Source organism: Myxocyprinus asiaticus, chromosome 28, assembly GCF_019703515.2.
Source record: "Myxocyprinus asiaticus isolate MX2 ecotype Aquarium Trade chromosome 28, UBuf_Myxa_2, whole genome shotgun sequence".
Classification (NCBI taxonomy): domain Eukaryota; kingdom Metazoa; phylum Chordata; class Actinopteri; order Cypriniformes; family Catostomidae; genus Myxocyprinus; species Myxocyprinus asiaticus.
In genome coordinates this window covers 5,946,945-5,974,109 of record NC_059371.1, presented here as the reverse complement: position 1 = coordinate 5,974,109, position 27,165 = coordinate 5,946,945, and the positions used below count along the sequence as shown (strand labels likewise).

Genomic DNA, 27,165 nt, shown 5'->3' with positions numbered 1-27,165 from the left:
TATATAGATTCACAATAAGATTATACAGGCTTCTCAAGCATAAAACTCTTATAGGCTATACATATTTATCTCAAAAGTAAAAGCTTTCATATTAATTTAAATTAAAAGCATAATATATTTTATTGAAGTGTAAGCCATGTCACTTTGTGTGATAGTCTACAATATCATTTTAACCAGTAGATTTGTTCAGCTGAAAAAAATCATCATACAATAAATGCATATCTAAAATGTGAGAATCACCTAACAAACACATCTGTGAACAGTATTTTTTCCAAGGTTCTCAGCATCACGCACTGCATACAGTTACAGTATGTAAAGAAATGCAAAGAAACTCTATAATACATTTTAATGTGCTGTGCAAAAGATACAATGTTCCCCGATCTCTCAAATAAACCATTTGATATTTTCTCTTAATATATATGTCGAAGATATTAAATCATAATATATCAATTTAAATTTATTAAATATATGCTTTTCCCTGTGAAGGAGTGCGAGATCCAGCAGGAGTGACTTTATTGCGTCAGAGACGTCATTTTACTCACAGCTATTTGGTTCAGCATCAGTTTGCAATCTGTAGCCCAAAATAAATCCTGCCCCAGAGCAGGTTAGCCATGTAGAGTAATCTGCTGTTGTGTAAACACCGGTAAAAACTGACCCGTCTTCTTGAGACCGAAAAAACTGTTTGCTCAAACTACACTCAAACTTACCTAGGTAACCTTAACTCTAACTAACCCAACCTCCATGAAACATAACTAACCTTAACTCTAACTAACTCAACCTCCATCAAACCCAACTAATCTTAACTCTAACTAACCCAACCTCTTTCAAACACAACTGATCTTAACTCTAACTAACCCAACCTTTATAAAATGCAACAAAGCTTAACTTTAACTAACCCAACCAATCTTAACTCTACCAAACACAACCAAGCTTAACTATAACTAACCCAACCTTTATGAAACAACTAAATTTAACTCTAACCCAACCTCTAAGAAAAACAACTAATCTTAACTCTAACTAACCCAACCTCTACCAAATACAAAGATTAACTCCAACTACCCCAACCAACCCTAACTCTACCAAACACAACTAACCTTAACTCAAACAAATGCAACCTCTATCAAACACAACTAACCATAACTCTAACCAACCCTAACTCTAACAAACACAATAAAGCTTAACTCTAATTAACCCAACCTACATCAAACACAACCCACCTTATCTCTTAACTAAACCAACATCTACCAAACACAACTAATCTTAACTCAAACTAACCCAACCAACCCTAACTCTACAAAACACTACTAACCTTAACTCTAACCCAACCTCAAACACAACTAATCTTAACTCTAACTAACCCAACCTCTACCAAACACAACTAATCTTAACTCAAACTAACCCAACCTCTATCAAACACAACTAATCTTAACACTAACCAACCCAACCTCTATCAAACACAACTAATCTTAACTCTAACTAACCCAACCTCCATCAAACACAACTAATCTTAACTCAAACTAACCCAACCTCTATCAAACACAACTAATCTTAACACTAACCAACCCAACCTCTATCAAACACAACTAATCTTAACTCTAACTAACCCAACCTCCATCAAACACAACCCACCTTATCTCTTAACTAAACCAACATCTACCAAACACAACTAACCTCAACTCTAACCAACCCTACCTCCATCAAACACAATCAAGCTTAACTCTAACACAACCAACACTAACCAAACACAACCAACCTTAACTCTAACTAACCCAACCACCCAGTTTTGTAGTACTCGAGATTGGTCTTGGTCTCGAGATAGGTCTCAAGACCACTTTTTGAAGGTCTCGTTCTCGTCTCGGTCTCAGACAAAAAGGACTCTGGATTTTATTTTAAGACCGGTCAAGACCACAACTGTAGGGATATCACTAAATTGCCTGTGCATTGTCTGAATAATTTGTTAACATCATTACTGTGATTGGATTTAAAACATCCTGCTTCAAATGCAAACAATAACTTTCCTCGTTTCTAATTTGAAATATTTGTTACTGTTAACAGCTGTCACCACTCCCAGCCCCCCTACACATGCACTCCAAGAAAGTGAATGCGGGAGACATGAGAAGAAACTGTGGCTGTCTGAGAGATGTCAGCCAAATCTTCTGTAATAAAATCTGGCTACCTAAACCAGTGTTTCCCAACCTCTGTGCCCACTATTGTGCCCTGAAAGATTGCCAGGTGTGCCATGGAAAATGATCAAATTCCTCAAAATATATAAATACAAAATAAAAAAAAATTCCGGTATTTTAGTAAAGGCATAGAGATGGTAGAAGAGTTCTGAAGTTGCCAATTCAGTATATTTTTCATTATAAAGTATTTTATGCAACCAGTTTAAATATTTAGTCCATCATAACATTATTGTTCTAACAAACTCTAGTCTGCTGTCAAACGCAACTCCTCACATGCCCACAAAATGATGCTGCATCATCACACTTGTAGTAAAAACATTCAGTCAGTGAACCGAATGAATGAATAGAATACAACAGGTGTATTGTTTTACTCCAAGACTAAAAGACTAAAAGCTGTTTATTTGTGCACAGCATAGAGTTACAGATGTTCTGAACAGATGTGGCTTACTTGTCGCGTTTCTCTCATGAAACATAAAAAGAATATGAGAAACTGATATATACGATTACTAAAAGCAAATTCTCCTGTTTTAAACAAGTCCAAAAACACTGTGATTCGATGTCTAGAGTCTCTGTAATCTTCAAGGAGCACGTTTGACTTCTGAACCAGTGAATGGAGGCCGGGCGGCTGCTCTCGGGTCCTAGTGCCTGCCGGATTAAACCTCTGTCAGTGCAACTTGTGTGTTTTTTTTCTCTCTATGAACAACACAATTTTGACCTAGTACGACTTATAGTCAGGTGCGACTTTATTTCCGGAAAATACAGTAAATAAATAAAAAATGTATTTGCTGTGCCGTTGCAAGAATTAATTTGCAAGAACAAATCTACAAATTGGAAAAGACACAAATCTGTTGGTTTTTCATTATCCAATTAGCACTCTTGTCACCTGTGACCTCATTATACAGCATACCTATGTTACTTGCGTTTTTTGCATAGCTGAATTTCAAATATTACGAGTTCACGCTACTAAGACAGACAGAAAACATGGACAAGTTCTTAAAAAGGAAAACTATCGACGATGGTTATGTGGGATAGTGTTGTGTCATGGGATTTTTTTAATCGTAAAAAGTGTGCCGTGGCAGAAAAAAGGTTGGGAAACACTGATCTAAACCACAAAGAGTTCATCTGCAAAAAAGCGTCCAAAAGAAATCACACAGCAGTATGTAAATTCTGCAATGCAATGCTTACTAAGATGGCTGGGACTACATCAAACTTTTATCAGCACTTAGAAAGGAAGCATAAAGAAAGATAAGCCAAGTGTAAGTGATGCTAGCAAAGCTAGCTAACATTAGCAATCTGCCTCTTGCTGCATTCCATTCAACTCAGAAAGTCGGATTTTCTTAAGTTCCTACTGTGAAAAGTGTAATGGAATGCATCTTGAAGTCATAATTACAACTTGGAAAGTCGTGCGGAAATTTTAAACTCCAATTTTGCCGAGATGCAGGCGCGTGACGTCACACAATCTTGTCGTCACCAAGGAAGATGTACAAAATAAGTGATAAACATTCACTTTTATTAAATAATATCAATAAATTAGTCAAAGTTCCAACATGATATTAAAGCTTGTTTAACAAATGTTAGCAGAGTAGAAGGTAAATTACAAAACATGGTAACTCTCTTTTGATAATTGTACACCTGTAGCACAAATGCTAGTGTCCCAGATTGTTTGTCAACGACCTGCTCAGCTAACAGGAGCACTGCAGCTAGTTTCAGTTGCTTGCCAGCTATTTGCCAACTATCTAGGTGCACAAGCTACCTAATTTAGTTAACATATATTGAGGGATGTAGCTAATGCAGTGTTAACTTTGTGAGAGACTGAGGGGACAGGGCATGTAGTGACAAATTGTTGTTCCCAAGTTATGTTTTTGCTTGTGATAAACAATGATGAGACAGGCCACATAAAGCTATGTAGCTAATGTATATAAAGTTACATTACATCACCGTTAGCTAATGTCAGCTCCGACATAAATGCTAAATGCCGCGGTAATGCTCCCTTACTTGGGTGAGAGAGCTAGAGATGTGACAGCAAAGAGTGGAGACCAAGTAATGCGCCTCCACTTATAAGAAAAATGTACATTTTAAATAGGCTGCTTTGCTCATGTTTGGCATTCTTTGTTCTATTTTCCAGATTTAGCTTTTTGTTTAGCAAATTGCACACATTTATACAAGGCTTGTTGTTGGTTCAAAAACAACAAAAAAACTTACTATATTGTTTAAGAAAAGACAGAGAAATGTGAAGACTTTATTGAATAATTGTTTTGATATATTCTGTACTTAATGATGGTTTCTAGGGGAAGAGTCATCCAGAAAACCTGATGTGATGCTTGCACAAAATTTTTATTGTTTTAGGTGGATGGTAAAACTTGGAAAAAGAGTGTTGAATAAAGAGTGCTAAATTGATTTCAGCTCCTTAGTGTTTGTTTGTTTTTGTCTGATCATAGAAAACAAAGGAAAATTCACACATAAAATTTACCTCTGCAATGCCTTTTGATTATTTTATCAGGACATTTCTCATGGTACACTGATACACAAACACACACACATACACACACACACACACATGCAGTGTGGGACACGCACTTGTCTGGTCTTGACTGGGTCTCAACCCCTCAAAATCTTGGTCTTGGTTTAGGTGGTCTTGACTACAACACTGAAACCACCAATAACTAAACACAACTAATCTTAACTCTAACCCTACCACCAATAACTCTATCAAACACAACTAACCCAACCAGTACCAACTAAACACAACTAATCTTAACTCTTAACTAAACCAACCTCTATCAAACACGACAAAGCTTATCTCTAACTAACCCAACCTCCATCAAACACAACTAATCTTAACTCTAACTATCCCAACCTCCATCAAATGCAACAAAGCTTAACTCTAACTAACCCAACCTCCATCAAACACAACTAATCTTGACTCTAACTAACCCAACCTCCATCAAACACAACTAATCTTAACTCTAACTAACCCAACCTATAGCAAATGCAACAAAGCTTAACTCTAACTAACCCAACCTCCATCAAACGCAACTAATCTTAACTCTAACCCAACCTCCATCAAACGCAACTAATCTTAACTCTAACTAACCCAACCTCCATCAAACACAACTAATCTTAACTCTAACTAACCCAACCTATAGCAAACGCAACAAAGCTTAACTTTAACTAACCCAATCTCCATCAAACGCAACTAATCTTAACTCTAACTAACCCAACCTCCATCAAACGCAACTAATCTTAACTCTAACTAACCCAACCTCCATCAAACACAACTAATCTTAACTCTAACTATCCCAACCTCCATCAATCGCAACTAATCTTAACTCTAACTAACCCAACCTATAGCAACGCAACAAAGCTTAACTCTAACTATCCCAACCTCCATCAAACACAGCTAATCTTAACTCTAACTATCCCAACCTCCATCAAACACAACTAATCTTAATTCTAACTATCCCAACCTCCATCAAACACAACTAATCTTAAATCTAACTAACCCAACCTCCATCAAACACAACTAATCTTAACTCTAACTAACCCAACCTCCAACAAACACAACTAATCTTAACTCAAACTAACCCAACCTATAGCAAACGCAACAAAGCTTAACTTTAACTAACCCAACCTCCAAACACAACTAATCTTAACTCTAACTAACCAAACCTCTACCAAACACAACAAAGCTCAACTCTAACTAACCCAACCAACCCTAACTCTACCAAACAAAACTAAACTTAACTAACCCAACCTCCATCAAACGCAACTAATCTTAACTCTAACTAACCCAACCTCCATCAAACACAACTAATCTTAACTCTAACTATCCCAACCTCCATCAAACACAACTAATCTTAACTCTAACTAACCCAACCTATAGCAACACAACAAAGCTTAACTCTAACTATCCCAACCTCCAAACACAGCTAATCTTAACTCTAACTAACCCAACCTCCATCAAACACAACTAATCTTAACTCTAACTAACCCAACCTCCATCAAACGCAACTAATCTTAACTCTAACTAACCCAACCTCCATCAAACACAACTAATCTTAACTCTAACTATCCCAACCTCCATCAATCACAACTAATCTTAACTCTAACTAACCCAACCTATAGCAACGCAATAAAGCTTAACTCTAACTATCCCAACCTCCATCAAACACAGCTAATCTTAACTCTAACTATCCCAACCTCCATCAAACACAACTAATCTTAATTCTAACTATCCCAACCTCCATCAAACACAGCTAATCTTAACTCTAACTAACCCAACCTCCATCAAACGCAACTAATCTTAACTCTAACTAACCCAACCTCCATCAAACACAACTAATCTTAACTCTAACTATCCCAACCTCCATCAAACGCAACTAATCTTAACTCTAACTAACCCAACCTCCAACAAACACAGCTAATCTTAACTCAAACTAACCCAACCTATAGCAAACGCAACAAAGCTTAACTTTAACTAACCCAACCTCCAAACACAACTAATCTTAACTCTAACTAACCAAACCTCTACCAAACACAACAAAGCTCAACTCTAACTAACCCAACCAACCCTAACTCTACCAAACAAAACTAAACTTAACTAACCCAACCTCTATCAAACACAACCACCAATAACTCTATCAAACACAACTAACCCAACCAACACTGACTAAACACAACCAACCTTAACTCTAACTAACCCAACCACCAATAACTCTATCAAACACAACTAACCCAACCAACACTAAGTAAACATAAACTAACCTTAACTCTAACAATCCAGTACCAGTTTGTTTATTTGGTTTCTCATTTGTATCAAACTTCTCATAGAACTTGAATTGAAGATCATATATCATATGAATCCTTGAAAGAGTCAAAGTCTCAAGGGACAGAAGCAAAACCACTCAAAACATGACATTTAATAAATGCCTATTATCGCTCATCTACTTATGTGTTTTGATTGAGAACATTAGTTTAAGATAATTTGTTTAGTCATATTTAGACCCCCACAATTCGTCAAACTTGTAGTAAGTCTCTGAAAAAAGCTTTGAGTTATTTTATTAAAAAAAAAAAAAAAAAAAAAGCAAAATGTAGCAGTAAAGCAGAAGCTCTCACCTTTGCGCGATGAATCTCCCAGTGCAGTACAATGACTCTCATGAATGACTGAATAATAATGAATCATTGACTCTTATTAGGACGTCCAGCGCGTTTTCCACCTCCAGATCTCTGCTCTTGCTGTGAGAAGTGATGCAAACTCCTTCAGGAAAACTTCATAGATATCCAGGTCGATTGTTTGGCGCTGCTGATGTATTTCACTCTAGTTCGGCACTGCCACAAAGTTTATTTCACTCATGAATAACAAAAGAAGCGTTGCGCGTCCATACCGCGCGTCCCGAACTCTACCATCCGCTCCGCCCACTCACAGCAGCAGGAATGATGGATGCGTGACGTCACGAGATGCGCTCGCTCCAGTCGCGTTGCGTTTGAATGACGAGCGCGTCCTCGTGAGGAATTGTGGGGAATTTCTGTGGCTTCTTGCAAGGCTACTGTGTGAAATCCAACAAATTTTGCTTCTTCTCCACAATGTTCTCAAATTAATTCAGACCTGACATTCGCATTCATGCTTAAAGCAAATTCTTTTTTTCTTATTTTTTTTTTAGGATAATTTCTACAAAAGATATAGTCTACTCTAAATCACTCAAAAACTCTAAAAACTCAATGTTTTTCAGAATCAGAATCAGAATTGACTTTATTGCCAAGTTTTCACATACAAGGAATTTGCCTTGGTGTTTGATGCATACAATAACAATAAACATAGTAAGATAAATAATAAACTATATTTAAGATACAATATACAGAGCAGAAGTAAACAGACTGGTTTTAATAAAGGAGCTTTACAGTTGTGCAAAATATGTGCAGAATATAGTTGACGCAAGACTATGTTAATGTAACGTGTAGTGTTTATGGAGGTGGAATTTTGATGAATTTATTAAATTATTTAAAATAAATATTATTGTTATATAAATAGTATAAATATTATTGTATTAATCAAATCAAGATTGTAATTAAATTATTAAATAAAAATCTATGGTATAATTAATATACAATTAATTAATAAAAAGTAATTAATAACAATCAATATTTCAAAATAATAAATTTGTCCTATTTCCAAATAACAAAATGTGAAAATGTTGTGAGGTGCATTTATTGAATGGTTAACATTACCTTAAAAATCTATTGGATATTCATCTGCTCTTCTTCTTTTCTGGATCTTTTTACCAGCATTTTTATTTTTTTTTATTTATTTTTTTTTACTTTTTAAAAGTTTTTCTTGCTGTCTTGCAAGCTCTGGTAATTCCTTCAGGAAATGCATTTCTAGTTAAACCATACATACATTGTTTCACAGACAGATTAATAGTGCGGGACACTTTAAAATAAAATAAAATACAGTAACCATGTGTGTTTCAGTTATATTTTTATTAAAATTATTTTATTAATTGTAAAAAAGAAAACAAGACAACACAATACAGTCAGATATATAAGATTATAAATAGGTATATATAAAATCTAAATAAACACATATATTTTATATGACTTTACATATACACATCCCTGACCCGTATTACTGTGTACCACGATTTCTAAACCAATAATGCCTATAGCTTTAACAAGTTTAAAAGCCACAGAACTTGCACCATTTTATACTTGTACTACTTTAAAACTACCAATAGGAGGCAGTATAAGATCACCCAATAAATATGTTAAGGGTTACAAAATGTACTTTTTTGTTGTTATTTAGAAAGGTTTTGCCATGTGTTTAATATACATAATTGCATACGTGTTGGACAGTTTTCGTCCATCGGTTTCGTCTTTGTTCATCTCTCTATCCATCAACAGCAGCTCTTCTATAATCTAGACAGTACAGCATTCAACAACCCGCATGCAAATTGTTGTTTGTTTGTTTGTTTATTCCTTTGTACAGCCGTCACCTTTCTTTTTTGTGTGCTCTACAGTCCTTCATGTAATATTATATATTATGTCCTAGCATAAATATAGTTTGAAAACGATTACCAGGAGTGGGGTTCGAACCCACGCGGACATATGTCCATTGGATCTTAAGTCCAACGCCTTAACCACTCGGCCATCCTGGTGAGTATACACATGTGTACCTGTAGTCATATTAAATTGTATTAATTATATTAAATTGGTATCGTCTGATATTGTAGTTTTGTTTGTTTTCAGAACTGACTGACTTAGCATGCTAGCTAATTCCGCGCCCATCAAATGTCAATATCTAGTTCCCTTACGACTCAGTACACTTGACATTGCGTTCTGCTAACGCACATGGGGAGTGTCCTTCCACACGACCTAGTTGAAACCTCTCTACAATAAAGACAATATTCCAGTGTTGCCAACTACTTTCAATTAAAAGTAGCTAAAGCATGTTCAAAAAGTCGCTAAATGTCGCTAGATGACGACATCATCGCGTGTATTTGCATTCTGCCTTGTGTCAGCCCTATACATCTGTTTGCTTCTCTCCTACTCTCTTTGCTCACATACTGTATTTTAATACAGCCAAATTCCCAATAAAGCTGTTCTCATGTACATATTTGTTCTGTTTCTGTTGTCAGACAATTGAACGAGTATGAAACAGTGACTGAAACACCGCCCATTAAGATTTCATGTTAAGGGGTAGTCACTTCCAAGCAATTTCCAAGCTGCTGCTCTGCACAGCTAAAATCCTGATTTTATAACATAAGTTAAAGACGGCTGTGCTGTGATTTCGGCTATATTTACATGTAAAATGATCACTCAGAGAGAAGGTTAGAAGCGACAGAATGTCTTCTTTTTTCTCTCACACAGCCTTTGTCTGGGTAACAGTGAATGATAAGCAAGAAAAATAATGGTCAAATGAAATTGTTTAATTTAAAACAAAGTAGGAGCAAACTATATAGATTAGTGTGATTGGTCCTTGGCAACTCTGTTTGCACATGCGCAGCTCATTCACCTCTATGTCAGCTGCGGTCAACTGAATGTGCTGCTTCTCTGTGCTTTTTAGAAAAATGTTGCTAAAAGGGTCTGAAAAGTTGCTAAATCAAGCGACAAAGTCACTAAGTTGGCAACACTGCAATATTCTAATATTGGCTATGGTGTTTGAGCCCCGCTCATTTAGGCCGGAAACTGTCCGCAATAAAAGCAGGCCCGCAAACACCATTACTCCGAATTTTCTTCCTTCAAGACAGCAATTCATCTCTCGTCTAGAAGCCCTCTACTGCTTCGCCATTGACACACGAGTCAGTGGGAGGGATCTTCATGGCAACGAGAAGACACTCCACTCCCCTGCAGTGTTCTGGCGAACATCACTCCGCCTCGCTGCTTGATGTTGCGCTGGTGAACGGGCCACTTCAGCATCCTGATTCCCCGCAGCACTTCGGCAGGAGTTGTGTATCCTTATAATCAATTGTATATTGTTATATTGAGTGTGTATATATATATATATATATATATATATATATATATATATATATATATATATATATATATATATATATATATATATATATATCAATCAGCAACAACATTAAAACCACCTGCCTAATATTGTGTAGGTCACCCTCGTGCCACCAAAACAGTGCCAATCCAAATCTCAGAGTAGCATTCTGAGATGATATTCTTCACACCACAATTGTACAGAGCGGTTATCTGAGTTACCGTAGACTTTGTCAGTTCGAACCAGTCTGGCCATTCTCCATTGACCTCTCTTATCATCAAGGTGTTTCTGTCCACAGAACTGCCCCTAACTGGATGTTTTTTGTTTTTGGCACCATTCTGAGTAAATTCTAGAGACTGTTGTGCGTGAAATCCCAGGAGATCAGCAGTTACAGAAATACTCAAACCAGCCCATCTGGCACCAACAATCATCCATGCGATTATCTAATCAGCCAATCATGTGGCAGCAGTGCAGTGCATAAAATCATGCAGCTATGGGTCAGGAGCTTCAGTTAATGTTCACATCAACCATCAGAATGGGGAAAAATGTGATCTCAGTGATTTGGAGCGTGGCATGATTGTTAGTGAGATTGCTGAGATGCGGGTTTGCGCTGTTTTTGCGGCACGAGGGGGACCTACGCAATATTAGGCAGGTGGTTTTAATGTTGTGGCTGATCCGTGTATATATATATATATATATATCACTTACATGTTCACGTCTTTTTAAAGATGTCATTCCGTAAGTGTTCCTTGTGCGAGAGGCACATCCCGCCATCAGATCAGCATGAGAGCTGCATTTGCTGTCTGGGCCGCACCCACGCAGAGTCAGCTCTCATGGAGACAGATTGCCCACACTGTGAGGGCACGAGTCTCAAGACGCTTCGCTCGCGAAGTCCCTCATTCTGAGGGACTGTAACAATGTTCAGTGGAAAGGAGGAGGCAAGAACCGGTTTGACAATATAAATAATAATTTAATAATAAACTTAAACAAAAAGACAAACACAAACACATGCCAGGCAGCTGCCCGTAACTGTCTCTCCCCCCGAGGAGGCACAGCTGGGCCGCAAGGTCGAGCAGGATGAAATTGAGGTGATCCTCATGTCGGCACACGCCCCGCCAGCCTTTTCGGAGGCTCTGTGAATAGAATTGCTGAGCGCTGCTGCTTTGCCATATGGAAAATCTGGTCTAATGTCAACTGGGCAAGAAGCACACTTTTCCCCAGCCAGTAAATCTCCTTTTTAGGAGTTCATGTGTGCGTACCTCATGATTGAGCGCGTACAGACCAATCTTGTCGCAATGGCCCACATATGGCCGGCGGAACGCAAGTATGCACTTCCCCCAGTGCGCCTCCTTCATTCTGTCATCAGCCAAGTCCGAGCGGACATGGAAACAGTTCTGTTAATTGCACTGAAATGGCCCAATCGATCCTGGTTTCTGGAGATGGTATAAATACTGGACGGGTCTCAATGGGAAATACAGCTGAAAAAAGATATTTTCTCTCAAACACAAGGCACAGTTTGGCAACCCCAGCCAGAGCTGCGAAGCCTACACGTGTGGCCTTTGAACGGAGCACGCTAAGCACACCAGAACACACGAAAGGAATGTCCTTCTGCAAGAAAAAGACTTTCTCACTGGATCTTTGATGCGATTGCCCTGGCTTACGAGTCGCAGGGTAAGATTTGCCCAATTGGAGTTAAAGCACACTCAACTAGAGGCATGGCCTCCCCATGGGCATGGACGAACGGTGTGTCTTTTCAAGACATCAAATCAAATCAAATCACTTTTATTGTCACACAACCATATACACAAGTGCAATAGTGTGTGAAATTCTTGGGTGCAGTTCCGAGCAACATAGTAGTCGTGACAGTGATGAGACATATACCAATCTACAATAAACATCAGATTAACACAACATAATTTAAAATCTAATATACACATAATTACACATAACACAATATACAAATAATAACATACAATGTACATTATACAATACACACAATATAGAATACACATTATACAATAAAAAAAAGTATATATAGTATATATAAAATGTACAGAAGGTTGTATTGTACTGTATTGACATTCAGGCTGTCGGTTGATAGTAAGTTGCCAGTGTTGTTAAGAGAGAATATAATATAATAATAATATAATTTATGACAGTCCAGTGTGAGATATAAGAGTAATAAAGTGCAGTGCTGATGTATTGATCGTGGGAGATCAAGAGTTCAAAAGTCTGATTGCTTGGGGGAAGAAGCTGTCATGTAGTCGGCTGGTGCAGGTCCTGATGCTGCGATACCGCCTGCCTGATGGTAGCAGTGAGAACAGCCCATGGCTCGGGTGGCTGGAGTCTCTGATGATCCTCCGAGCTTTTTTCACACACCGCCTGGTATATATGTCCTGGAGGGAGGGAAGCTCACCTCTGATGATGTGTCTGGCAGTTCGCACCACCCTTTGCAGGCCTTTGCGGTTGTGGGCGGTGTTATTGTCATACCAGACAGTGATGCAGCCAGTCAGGATGCTCTCTACAGTGCTGGTGTAGAACCGTGTGAGGATGTGGTGGTTCATTCCAAACTTCCTCAGCCGTCTCAGGAAGAAGAGGCACTGATGAGCCTTCTTCACAACGGCTTCAGTGTGAATGGACCATGTGAGTTCCTCAGTGATGTGGACACCCAGGAACTTGAAGCTGCTGACTTTCTCCACTGGTGCTCCATTGATGGTGATGGTACTGTGTTCTCTGTCTCCTGAAGTCAACCACAAGCTCCTTTGTCTTACTGACGTTGAGGGAGAGGTTGTGCTCCTGACACCAGTGTGTCAGAGTGTGCACCTCCTCTCTGTAGGCTGTTTCATCATTGTCAGTGATCAGACCTACCACCGTCGTATCATCAGCAAACTTAATGATGGCACTGGAGCTGTGTGTTGCCACACAGTCATGTGTGTACAGGGAATACAGGAGTGGGCTGAGAACACAGCCCTGCGGGGCTCCAGTGTTGAGGGTCAGTGATGAGGAGATGTTGCTGCCCATTCTAACCACCTGGCGTCTGTTTGACAGGAAGTCCAGGATCCAGCTGCAAAGCGAGCTGTTTAAGCCCAGAGCCCGGAGTTTCTCATCAAGCTTGGAGGGCACTATGGTGTTGAATGCTGAGCTGTAGTCTACAAACAGCATTCTCACATAAGTGTTCTTTTTTCCAGGTGGGAGAGAGCAGTGTGTATTGTAGATGCAATGGCATCATCAGTGGAGCGGTTGTTGCTGTAAGCAAACTGCAATGGGTCTAGTGATGAGGCAGCACAGGGCAGATGTAATCTCTGATTAGTCTCTCAAAGCATTTGCTGATGATGGGGGTCAGAGCAACAGGACACCAGTCATTTAAGCAAGTGATTTTGGATTGCTTTGGTACAGGCACAATGGTGGAAGTTTTAAAGCATGTGGGGACTACAGACAAAGAGAGGGGATGGTTGAAAATGTCTAAAAACACCAGCCAGTTGGTTCGCGCACGCTCTGATGACGCGGCCGGGAATGTCATCTGGACCCGCGGCTTTGCGGATATTCATCCGTCGGAAGGATCAGGTTACATCTGCTACAGAGACGGAGAGTGAACTAACCTCTGTAGCTTCGGCCGCGAGAGCTCTCTCCACGAGGGCGGTGTTATTTCCCTCGAAACGAGCATAAAAAGTATTTAGCTCATCCTGGAGAGAGGCAGCGGTCGTATGAAAGACATACAGTATGTTTTGCAGCAGGATGATCTTCTCAAAACACATTCGTAATGTTTTACAACCTAGATGTAACGTCTCTTTTCACAAGTCCTCTCTTTTTACAGCGCTTGCTATTTCGTTTGCTAAACGTATACTTGTGCCCCTCCCTTTAAATATGGGTTCCCCATCATTTTACACAACCGCCTGCATTCAGGTTTTTGTAATTTACCATAAAGTCACATGCCCTTTCATTATAAATAAACTTCCTTCCCGACTGGGTTCGTGAAGTGGTTAATTCATACTGTATGACTATAGTTAATATATTCATTCTGAGTGCTCCCCTCCCGGCCCAACATGAGGGTCATACTCATGTCGGTCACCAAGACATTGCAAATGCTGGCTGAATTTCAAGACTCAGAGTTCTTCTGAGGTGCGAGCGATTCGCTCCTTGTCCCTCAGTCAGAAAATTCTGAGAAATGGTGTTTGCGTGCCTGCTTTTATAGCGGACAGCTTCGCGCCTGAAAGGGGGGGCTCAAACACCATAGCCAATATTAGAATATTGCCATTATTGTAGAGAGGTTTCAACTAGGTTGTGTGGAAAGACACTCCCCATATGTGTTAGCAGAACGCATCTCGTTCCCTTCATCTCAGGGAACCGAGGTTATGTACATAACCGAGACGTTCCTATTACCTCGCTTTAAAGATGAAGAAAAATATTTATATTTATACAATTTTAATGCTTGTAATGTGCAAACATGATGTTTATAATCGCATTGTCATTATTACAGTATTATGGTTATTAGTTAAGTGCTAAGTTAAAAAACTAAAATATGTTAATGGAAGCATAGTTCAAAAACTCAATATTATGCATTCATGATAAAGCCTATTTATTTAAAATATATATATATATATATTGATTATGTTGAATGAAAATGTTTAAAATGCAATAATTTGCTGATCTCATATGGTTTTATGTCTCTTCATACCCTTATTTAGACGTTTAGACCAGCTTAAATTTCAGGTTAGTCTGAATTGGTATTAGATGGGCAATGTTGGTCTGTCACTGGCACGAGCTGGTTAAACTGGGTAATTTTGTAACCATGCTGACCAGCTAAAACCAGCATGTAAGTGCCCAAAGTTGATCATCATCTGAACCAATTTAGCTGCTCTGGGCTGGGTTTTTTCTTTCGAGCAAGGAAGATCACATTCATATAGAAATAAAAATTACAAAAATAAAATGTTTTGCATTCAAATGTACCACAGATGAATTAAGCTCAACCATTTTACCATTTTATGATTATCTTTATGCATGCATTGTTAAATGTTATGATCTCCTTTTTGTGGCAAATAGGAATGTAGCATGTCATCAAGATCTTTTTAATGTTGCGATTCATTTGGCATCTGCTGAGATATTCATATGAAAGTGCAAGTAAATTAGGCTGTCAAGATCAAAGTGAAACTGGAAGTGAATTAGTTGAACATTATGATTCATATATGCTTGGTACAGTGTTATGACATATAACAAATTTTAGCACTTTGAAATAGATTATAGATACAGTATTAAGCAGACTGAATTACTCATAAAACTCAACATGTGCCAATTGTTTACCTGAACAGATGCATTTCTCTGTAGGATGCTTCTAGAACCCATACGCTGTTTCTAGAAAATCTAAGTTTCGGTTCACTCTGGCAAAGATGACACTAATTGCCAACTGGATTTACGACATGACACATCCCCGGTATTTTTTTCTTCTTTTGATCTACTGAATTTTTATGCCACTATCTATATTTATTTACCTGTTCATATTGTACCAGCAGGTATGTTTCAGATGATGGTGCCCTGAGCCCACAAAAGATGAATGAATTCCATGTTACCACAACTGTGAACTGAACTTTGTGCAATAATTCTGAAATGCATATATGGACTGACCTGACCTTCCAGCTTTCTCTGACTGTTTCTGTTTTCACTGTAGTTCTTGTGATTATGTCTTTGTGTATTGCTTCCTGAAGTGTTAACTCTAGTGTGCCGCCAAGTGGCAACAGGTGAGGTGAAGCTCTTCAGAGTTTATTCCCTCAGACACTCTTTCTACGTCAACAGAGCTGGACACAAAATACCACACCTCAAGCCAAGGCAATTAATCCCAATTTGTTTATTGCTGCATAATGGTAACCGATAGCCAAATAGTTATTCAGGTAATGTAAGCCTGTCTAAAATCTTGCCTAAAGTTAACAGTAATTTAAAGGATTAGTTCACCCCAAAATGGAAATTCTCTCATCATTTACTTACCCTCATGCCATCCCAGATGTGTATGACTTTCTTTCTTCTGCAGAACACAAAGATTTTTAGAGGAATATTTCAGCTCTGTAGGTCATCACAATGCAAGTTAATGGTGCCAGAACTTTGAATATCCAAAAAGCACATAAATGCAGCATAAAAGCAATCCATAAGACTCTAATGGTTAAATCCATGTCTTCAGAAGTGATATGATAGGTGTGAGTGAGAAAAAGATCAATATTTAAATCTTTTTTTACTATAAATCTCAACTTTCACCTACACATTCTTCATCTTTTGTTTTTGTTGATTCGCATTCTTCGTGCATTTTACCACCGACTGGTTGGGGCTTGTCAAATGTGGAGATTTATTGTGTAAAGACAGTGTGAATGTGTAGTGTCGTCCTAGCGTGTCATCCCAAGTTTTTTTTTTTTACCATCCGATTTTCTGTTTCCACTCTTAATATTTCCTTTAATACTACTTAGAATAATAAATACAAATTAATATAAAGGCTGATTTCATTGCAGTGATTTGGTCAATGTGAATGTCGGGGTGTTTAGAGAAGGATTTGATCTGGCGGCGGGGTCTGTCTATCTCACTCCCTTCTTCTTACTCCCGTGGCACGGCGTCTCTTGTGTGTAGATTGCATCACTGTATTACTATAGTAATATTGTAGAAACTGTGTTTTTTGGCAGAAACCATAGTTTTTTGTGATTACATTTTTTATTATTTTTATTCATACATTAAACAAAGAAAAGCAAAACATATATACACAGAATCAATATTTAACCCCCACTATTACCAACAAAAGCTTCGGATTTAGACCAATTAACTCTGTATCCTGAGAATTTAGAAATTCATAATTCTGTGGAGGCAAGGCATAGATCTAGTAGGGTCAGAGACGAATAATAAAATATCATCTGAAAAAAGCAGAAGCTTATGCGCCACACCTCCCGCCATCACCCCTGGAAAATCACCTTCCTTTCTTATCGCGGCTGCTAATGGTTCCAGGGCAAGACAGAACAATACTGGGGAAAGAGGGCAACCCTGCCAGGTGCCCCTATCCAGAGTAAAATAATCTGAAATTAATCAATTTGTTTGTACCGCCACTACCGTGTCTATAAAGTAACTTAATCCATCCAATAAAAGTATTCCCGAACCCATACATTTCCAAAATCTTAAAAATATAACCCCATTCTACCATATCAAACGCCTTTTCGGTGTGAAGTGAGATGGCAGCAACCGGAGTCTGATCATTCGCCACTGACCACATAATATTGATGAGACGCCTAATGTTATCAGAAGAGCTACGGCCCTGAATAAACCCCACCTGATCTATATGTATAAGAGATGTCATAACTTTGAAACCATAGTTTTAATGCAGTTAACTATGGTGTTATTACAGTAATATGGTGGCAATACAGTAATCATTGTTAATTTTGTGGTTTCTATAATTTTACACAAAATACCATGGTTTCACCATGGTTACTGTAGTAAAACCAAGGTAATTTTTTTCTAAGGTAAGGTTAAGGTTAGGTTTAGGGGTAGGGGTAATGTAGTGTGTCTGTGGGACTCTAAATAAATACAATAAAGACACTGCAGTGATGCCCATAAACTGTATATTAGTATTTAAATATGGGTGCATATAATATCTGCCACTATTTGCACTGGGGTGTAACTAGCAATTAGCATTTGCCAACTTTTAAAGCCTTCGCTGGACAATGTGACATGAGATATTTCAAGACTATTTCAGCTGTGCAGAAATCAAAGTGACACATTTCAGGTCTGCTGTTCTGTTTATTACAGCATGGATCCCTGTGAAAAGATGTGACAAACAGAAATCTAGTTTAAAGATTAGCACTTAAACTTATCAGTTTTGTGAATCATTAGACATCATTAACTCATAAAGTAGGGATGGGAATCGAAAGGAATTTAACTATTCCGATTCCTTAACAGTTCTATTATTTTTCAGGAGGAAATATTTGAAAATAAGAAATACAATTCTTATTGAATTTACTGCCCTCAACAGTCTGTTGCCAAATGGTGAGATAATTTCAGATTTCAACAGAGCATAAATAATAAATCAGAGATAATTTAATACAATTCTTGCAAAAGGCATGTTCACACAGACTTTATTTAGAGGCATAAATGCAATCTAATATTTGGTCCTACTGTAACTATACACATAAAAAAAAAAAAAAAAAATCTAACCAAACAAAAAATTTGCTAACATATTTCATGAATTCATATATATATATATATATATATATATATATATATATATATATATATATATACACTATATTGCCAAAAGTATTCGCTCATCTGCCTTTAGACGCGTATGAACTTAAGTGACATCCCATTCTTAATCCATAGGGATTAATATGACGTCGGCCCACCCTTTGCAGCTATAACAGCTTCAACTCTTCTGGGAAGGCTTTCCACAAGGTTTAGGAGTGTGTTTATGGGAATTTTTGACCATTCTTCCAGAAGCGCATTTGTGAGGTTAGATACTGATGTTGGACGAGAATGCCTGGCTCGCAGTCTTCGCTCTAATTCATCCCAAAGGTGCTCTATCGGGTTGAGGTCAGGACTCTGTGCAGGCCAGTCAAGTTCTTCCACACCAAACTTGCTCATCCATGTCTTTATGGACCTTGCTTTGTGCACTGGTGCACAGTCATGTTGGAACAGGAAGGGGCCATCCCCAAACTGTTCCCACAAAGTTGGGAGCATGGAATTGTCCAAAATCTCTTGGTATGCTGAAGCATTCAGAGTTCCTTTCACTGGAACTAAGGGGCCAAGCCCAGCTCCTGAAAAACAACCCCACACCATAATCCCCCCTCCACCAAACTTCACAGTTGGCACAATGCAGTCAGACAAGTACCGTTCTCCTGGCAACCGCCAAACCCAGACTCATCCATCAGATTGCCAGATGGAGAAGCGTGATTCGTCACTCCAGAGAATGCGTCTCCACTGCTCTAGAGTCCAGTGGCAGCGTGCTTTACACCACTGCATCCGACGCTTTGCATTGCACTTGGTGATGTATGGCTTGGATGCAGCTGCTCGGCCATGGAAACCCATTCCATGAAGCTCTCTACGCACTGTTCTTGAGCTAATCTGAAGGCCACATGAACTTTGGAGGTCTGTAGTGATTGACTCTGCAGAAAGTTGGCACTATGCGCCTCAGCATCCGCTGACCCCGCTCTGTCATTTTACGTGGCCTACCACTTCGTGGCTGAGTTGCTGTCATTCCCAATCGCTTCCACTTTGTTATAATACCACTGACAGTTGACTGTGGAATATTTAGTAGCGAGGAAATTTCATGACTGGACTTGTTGCACAGGTGGCATCCTATCACAGTACCACGCTGGAATTCACTGAGCTCCTGAGAGCGGCCCATTCTTTCACAAATGTTTGTAGAAGCAGTCTGCATGCCTAGGTGCTTCATTTTATACACCTGTGGCCATGGAAGTGATTGGAACACCTGAATTCAATTATTTGGATGGGTGAGCGAATACTTTTGGCAATATAGTGTATATATATATATATATTATTATTATTATTATTATTATTATTATTATAACAAAACTCTGTAGGCCTATCCTAACTTCACATTTTCATTCAAACAACCAGTCAGTAACTGTACTGCCTGATGAAAGTGTGAGGAACGTTTAGCTTAAGTATAATGAGTATAATGTGTTATAACTACACAACACGGTAACAGTTCTTGGTTAACTTTGAACTCGAAATGACAAAAGTCATATTCACTTAAAAGGAACCGGCTTATAAATGGTTCGTAACAGCTCGCCAGTACGAACCTTCAGGAAAACGTAGTAACGGCTGCCAAACATCTTCTTACTGCCATTGGTCCACGTCATTGGTAGGTGTGACCTGGAGCTCCACCTACTTTGAATCCAACAGCTAATTCCCATTCAGTCAACATGAAAACCAGCAGGCAGTTATTATTGAGCAAGTGGAAACTTATCTACATCTGTATGATCGTTCGCATAGATATATTTTAACTCATGTCCTGTCTGCATCCGAAAACCATTCACACATCTGCCCAAAGTAAGAAATGCCTCTCAACTCATCATTCTTTTGTCTGTATTCGACCCATTAACACTCTTTTATACTTCCATCTTGGCAGTAGTATCAGAGCCATCATAAATTTAAAAAAAAGTGTAATCGGCGCATATTATGGCCGTGTTTATCATGCTAGCGCATTAGCACCATAAATGCACAAGGTAAACATTACAAATTACACATTATCTTGTGCTGGTGTCTGAATGTTCACAAACAGTATGCCGTTGCTCTGCTGTTTCGAACTTCTTTTTGGCTCTTAGTGAAGAACAAAGTTCTGAGTTCCCAACCTTGCTCATAAGACATTAAGAGGGGCTACATTTACCTAAATTTACAGTAACTGTTGTAAAAACAACAATTAAAGGAATAGATCACCCAAAAATGCAATTTTGTTTTCATTTACTTAATGGTTACCGCCATCATGGAAAATCATGAAATATCAAAATTGGAATGATGTTTAGCAGAGTGACCAAACTGAAAGAAAAGAGAATGGAGATCAGTGCTGTTAAGCTCCAGAAATACCTTTCAAAAATCCAAAAAGTACAATAAAAGTGATCCAAATTACTTGTTCGAAGATTCTGCTAAACACCTCCTTTTGTTCTGCAAGCAAATATCATGTAGGTTTTGAATGACATGATCCTCCTAACTCAGCTTAATATGCAAAGACAACTATACATAAGTCATTTGATTGAATTTCCTGTGTCACAATTAAAACTTTTATTAGTTTATTTGAGAATACTGACCGGCTCGAAAGTTTGGGGTGGGACTGTCTGGTGTTTGGGAAACCTGTCTGAAAACAATCTATGTTTTTGTGATTCCTTTGGTGGTGCTAGTGACACAGAAATTACAAACTTAATTTTAACCATTGCTCTCCTTTTCCCTCTTTCTTTCTGCTACCCTCTTTCTCTCCCTCTCCTTTTCTCTGTAATACTCCTCTTTCAAATCCTCCCTCTCTCTGCGCCTCCATCCTTTGGCAGTAACATGGTAGAGATCCACATTATTTCCTGAGTATGCATCTCTGTGTGTGGCACGGTACACGGCCTCCCTGGCAACTGAAGCAGCCTCCTCTATGCTCATTCCCCAATAAACGCTGCTGTCCAGGATTGAGTATGCGTAAGGAGACCCCGATCCCACAGAGAACAGCTCTCCCTGCAGGCGTAGCCCATCACTGCACACATAAATAACCCGCGGACCAGACACTCTGGAACAAGGAGCGACTACACCTTGATGTGAAGACATCTCAGATTTGGCCACTGGCTGATTTTTAGTTTCACAAGTTGTGAATGGTTGAGACGCACCAACTGCGGTTTCCTCATCCCCATCCCATCCACACAGAGTGGCTGCAACGCACAGCTCTGTGCCTTTAAATGGGTGCAGCATGTGGGACAGAAGTTTGGCAGCACCTCCTGTTGACAGCCTACGGTGATGTCGAAGCTGGTAGAGCCTGAGCTCTCGTGCCAGGATGCGCTTCCAGAGGGCACAGTCGGCCGAGGTCCCGGAGGTGGTGCCCACCAGGTGAGAGTGAATTGGTAAGACCTTTGGAGATGCAGGACACGCCACCAGACCCGAGCAGCTGGAACGTGTATCGGCTGCGGCTATCACGCCTCCCTGGAACACAAAGCCCAGAGTTGTGGTACCATGAGAGAGAGTAAATGGCAAAGGGACGGATGGAGAGATGGAGTAGGGTGTGGGTGTAGGAAGAGAGATCACTGGTAATGAGGGGTTTAGATCTTCAACAGTAAACAGGTTTATTGATGAAGAAGTGAGGCTGGTTTGACCAAATTTTATCGGACTTTCTGTAAGGTATGCCGCTACTGGTATGTGAAACTCCAAAGGGCTTAAACTGCCCCTCCCAAGCAACCATGTACAAAAAGTATCTCCCCCTCCCAGCAGATGAGTGGAATGTTCCGGCATGAAGGATTGTGAGAGTGGAGCACTCCATTGAGGGAACATAGGGGGGTTGTGCAAGCCGCATACATCTTGTAAAGCCATAAATTATTATTGTGTAGATATGCAATAAATTATAACTCTGTCAATTATTACATTATATGACATGAGCTGCAAAAACGTTTTTTATATGACCTCTGAAGACTTTCAGGCATGTTACTGTAAAGGTCTTTTTGTTATTTTTTTATGTTGTTCCTGCTGATTTATATTGTAATATCCGCATACGTCATTTTCAATCCATGTTTGCTGATTAAACAGCATGAAGTTGATGTTTATGTCCGAATAGATGCAAACAAAAGTAGTCATTCAAAGATTCGGAGCAAAGTGTCTCTTCTTTTCTGTGTGTGCTCTTTTCATATCCATGTACTCTTTTTTTCTGTTGAAAGGCACAAGAAGCAAAGGTGAAGGATACAATGTCCAGTTCTCAGTCCACTTGTTGTCCGTTTCCAAATTTCAATCCTACACATGTGCCTTTAGTATAATTTGCTCAGTAAAGTTGTGTGAGTGTTTTCTGAAGACAGGAGCCCCTTATATATTGTATCATTCTAGTCTGTGATTCACTCAACCAAAGACGCATGAAAATGCCAAAGTAAGCCTTTTAACCCAAGCCTGATGATGCAAGCCGTGAAATTGCATTTTCAACAACACAAAAATGCAGTGCTGTTGTGTTTTTAAGTGTTGTGGTTACACCATCTACACTCCCTGGTGCTGAATGATTGCTATATTCATGTACCATGGTATTAACATGGTACTCCAAGGTATTTCAAAGAATACCATGGTACTGCATTGGTACAATGGTCAAAAATAGCAGGCTATTACCATGGCACATTTCTATATATATATATTACTGTAAGTGCTATAGTACCATTTGTTAGATAGCGACACAACAAACTAGAACACCTCCATTATTATATAATTCACTGCAATTAATTTGACTGCATTTTAATTGAATCAACAGCATTATAATCCAATTAACTGCATTATTAAATTAGCTTCGTTATTATAAATTCACACATATCATCAAATTAACTGCATTGTTTATTATAAATACACCCAAATGCAAAATGCATTATTACTGAATCACAACAAAATCCATAGCTTTATAACCGAATGAACTGCATTTATAATTAAATCAACTGCACTATAATCAAATGAGAACTGCATTATAACCAAATGAACTAGATTATACCTGAATCAAGAGTGTTATATCCTAATCAACTGGATTATAACTGAATCAACTGCAATAGGATAAGCAAATAAATCCATCAAATCCATCATAATCATAACCAAAGATCTGCTTTATAACTGAATCAACTGCATTACAGCCCAATGAACTGCATTATAACCATATAAACTTTATAATAAAAAACAACTGCATTATAACCAAATGAGACCTGTATTATAACCAAATCAACTGCATTATAATTGAATGACAAGCATTATAACTGAATGAAGAGCATTATAATTCAATCAACTGCATTATAACTGAATGAAGAGCTTTATAACTGAATTAACTGCATTATAACTGAATGAAGAGCTTTATAACCGAATCAACTGCATTATAACTGAACGAAGAGCATTATAACACAATCAACTGCATTATAACTGAACGAAGAGCTTTATAACTGAATCAACTGCATTATAACTGAACGAAGAGCATTATAACTCAATCAACTGCATTATAACTGAACGAAGAGCATTATAACACAATCAACTGCATTATAACTGAACGAAGAGCTTTATAATTCAACCAACTGCATTATAACTGAACGAAGAGCATTATAACTCAATCAACTGCATTATAACTGAACGAAGAGCATTATAACACAATCAACTGCATTATAACTGAACGAAGAGCTTTATAATTCAACCAACTGCATTATAACTGAATGAAGAGCTTTATAACTCAATGAACTGCATTATAACTGAATGAAGAGCATTATAACACAATCAACTGCATTATAACTGAACGAAGAGCTTTATAACTCAATCAACTGCATTATAACTGAACGAAGAGCTTTATAACTGAATCAACTGCATTATAACTGAACGAAGAGCATTATAACACAATCAACTGCATTATAACTGAACGAAGAGCTTTATAACTGAATCAACTGCATTATAACTGAACGAAGAGCATTATAACACAATCAACTGCATTATAACTGAACGAAGAGCATTATAACACAATCAACTGCATTATAACTGAACGAAGAGCTTTATAATTCAACCAACTGCATTATAACTGAATGAAGAGCTTTATAACTCAATGAACTACATTATAACTGAATGAAGAGCATTATAAACAAATTAACTACATTATAATATATTTAATTGCAAAATAATTGAATGAAAACTATGACTGAATCAAGAAAATCGTCAGCAGAGGCGTCTCTGTGTGTGTGTGTGTGTGTGTGTGTGTGTGTGTGTGTGTGTGTGTGTGCGTGCGTGCGTGCGTGCGTGCGTGCGTGCGTGCGTATGTGTGGCACTGTACTTTGACACAAACACACACATATGTCATTCTCACACACGGAAGCGCTGTACTCGAGTAAAAATATGCTGTAACACCAGACAGGTCATTCCAAGTTTCAATGTAATGGTGTTTGTTTTGAATGAATGAATGAATCGTGAATCGCATCGCTTTGTTCATTTGATCACATGTAAAGATGAGAACTGTGTGGAGTTTAATCATCTGCGCGCTCATACTCTCACCGGTAAGCGTGCGTTTTCACTTTCATGCTTGTTTCACAGTGGATTTAGATCCAATTACATCTTCAAGCAGCTTTCGCATTAATATCATAAATCATTTCCGGGTATATTATTGTTCCGCAGTTGTTATCTAAAGGTGTTTTTTTAAATCAATGTGGTAATCATTCACTGTTTAGGGCAGTGGTTCTAAACCTTTTTGACTCCAAGGCCCCCCCACTGTTGGAGAAAATATTCGAAGGTCCTCCATGTAGGCTGTTAGATATTTATATTATAAGATTGATCTATTATAAGATATTTCCTTAAAACTTGCGATTCCAGAAATGTCTAGGACTGTATATTCTTCATAAAAAGCAAGCTGTTGAAGGGAGTTATTACATTGTTTAGCATTTTCAGCAAGTTGAATTATAATAATTATATTAAAATTATAATAATCTATCAAATTTTAAATAATTGTAAGAGATCTTGAGGCCCCCTAGTGGGTCCCGAGCGTCAGGTTGAGAATCACTGGTTTAGGGGACACACCACTTGCTATCTCAGTATAGAGTTTTGAGTCAAAAATTCAATTACACAAATGTAATTTCTTAGCAGTGGTTTTGTATGTGGGTTTAAAACAACTAGTTAAATGCTGTCTTAACCAAAACTTATTGTTGTATAACTTAAATAAGTGTATAATAGGCTGTTAAATGGCAGGTTCCATAGTCACATCTTGCAATTGCACATTGTCACAAAAGGGCAATGTGTTCAATGATATGCTCTTTCATATTGGAGATCTGAAGAGTGAATCAATATGTCTCTTTGCAGGTCCATTGTTCGGAGTTTCTTGCCACTGTTAGGACACTTTTTGGAGACTTTGTGCAGTTTGGACATGCTCCAGACATGGTGATGGAGAGATGTAGTGTACAGGTGCAATATAACTGCTCTATGGCCTGTAGAATAGGGGTTGAAATAGTTCTTTCCACCCCAACAAGAACTGGGGTGATTGTATTCAGAAAGACATGGACTAAACACGAGCATTTTGGAAAACCCAGATCCAGGAAGGTTCTTCTGGTTTTTCCTCCAGCTGTTGTTTACCGGAGGGACTTTTTCTTCAGGAGGCCGGTGGAGGCACATGATGTGGTGCTCAGGGCCTGGATACTTCACCTGGATGAAGAGGAAATTGGTGGTAAACGAGTTGGAGGATTTAACCAATCTCTTGTGAAAACTTCAAAATATTTGAGGACACTACCACCCTCTGAACGCCCAGCACGTCCATGGACGAGATCGGTGTCATGGGGATCTTGGTTGATGTGGCAGCTGACTAAAGATACGGTCAAAAAATGTCTACATGAGTCAGGTGAGCACCTAACTGACTAATCAGAATTGGTTGACATATTTTAAAGGAATATTCTGTGTTCAATCATTTCGACTTGTGAGGCACTTACAATGGAAGTGAATGCGGGTCAATCTGTAGACGTTAAAATACTCACTGTTTTAAAAGTACAACCACAAGACATAAACAATATGTGTGTTAATATGATTTTAGTGTGATAAAAAGTGCTTACTAACATTTTCTGTGTAAAGTTATAGCCAATTTTACAACTTTGTGCCATGACGACGTAACGTCACAAACCATAAAACGATCCTAAAAGCAATGATTTAAGCAACTTTACAGCTAAAAAAAAAAACACGTTTTTACAGAAGAATTAATATTAATATAAGTGCTTTTATAAAATTTTTAAGCTTCACATTTCTCCCTTTAAACCCTCCAAAAATTGTCCACATTCACTTCCATTGTATGTGCCTCGCTGTAACCTG

At 38.4% G+C, this 27,165-nt stretch overlaps 3 protein-coding genes, 1 long non-coding RNA gene and 1 other non-coding gene across 9 annotated transcripts in view; 2 read left to right on the top strand and 3 right to left on the bottom strand.

Annotated features, from left to right (window-relative positions):
• Positions 1-7,536, bottom strand: part of LOC127418870 (utrophin-like) — a 333,951-nt gene extending 326,415 nt beyond the window's left edge. The window contains exon 1 of the mRNA XM_051659723.1: positions 7,299-7,536. The gene's annotated coding sequence lies outside the window, so the exon portion shown is untranslated. The remainder of the gene's footprint in view (positions 1-7,298) is intronic.
• Positions 7,537-9,251: 1,715 nt separating this feature from the next.
• trnal-uaa (transfer RNA leucine (anticodon UAA)) lies at positions 9,252-9,334 on the bottom strand. Its single transcript has one exon. It is a non-coding gene; the product is annotated as a tRNA-Leu (tRNA).
• A 1,074-nt stretch (positions 9,335-10,408) lies between these two features.
• Positions 10,409-17,088, top strand: LOC127418967 (uncharacterized). Its single transcript, XR_007893575.1, has 3 exons — positions 10,409-10,628; positions 15,997-16,102; positions 16,182-17,088. It is a non-coding gene; the product is annotated as an uncharacterized LOC127418967 (long non-coding RNA).
• A 4,244-nt stretch (positions 17,089-21,332) lies between these two features.
• psmb11b (proteasome 20S subunit beta 11b) lies at positions 21,333-22,916 on the bottom strand. Its single transcript, XM_051659860.1, has one exon. The coding sequence runs from the start codon at positions 22,705-22,707 to the stop codon at positions 21,574-21,576; it is 1,134 nt and encodes a 377-aa protein (XP_051515820.1). The 5' UTR covers positions 22,708-22,916; the 3' UTR covers positions 21,333-21,573.
• A 2,272-nt stretch (positions 22,917-25,188) lies between these two features.
• The window catches only part of LOC127418880 (protein sel-1 homolog 3), a 30,906-nt gene continuing 28,929 nt past the window's right edge, over positions 25,189-27,165 (top strand). For all 5 annotated transcript variants that reach the window (XM_051659756.1, XM_051659755.1, XM_051659759.1 and 2 more), the window contains exons 1-2: positions 25,189-25,376; positions 26,173-26,704. In XM_051659756.1, the coding sequence (XP_051515716.1) occupies positions 25,329-25,376; positions 26,173-26,704 (580 nt within the window). In that variant the 5' untranslated portion in view covers positions 25,189-25,328. The remainder of the gene's footprint in view (positions 25,377-26,172; positions 26,705-27,165) is intronic.

What these genes read in the sequence shown, in the direction of transcription:
- psmb11b (XM_051659860.1), bottom strand. Translation starts at nt 22,707, where the DNA reads ATGGCTTTACAAGATGTATGCGGCTTGCACAACCCCCCTATGTTCCCT.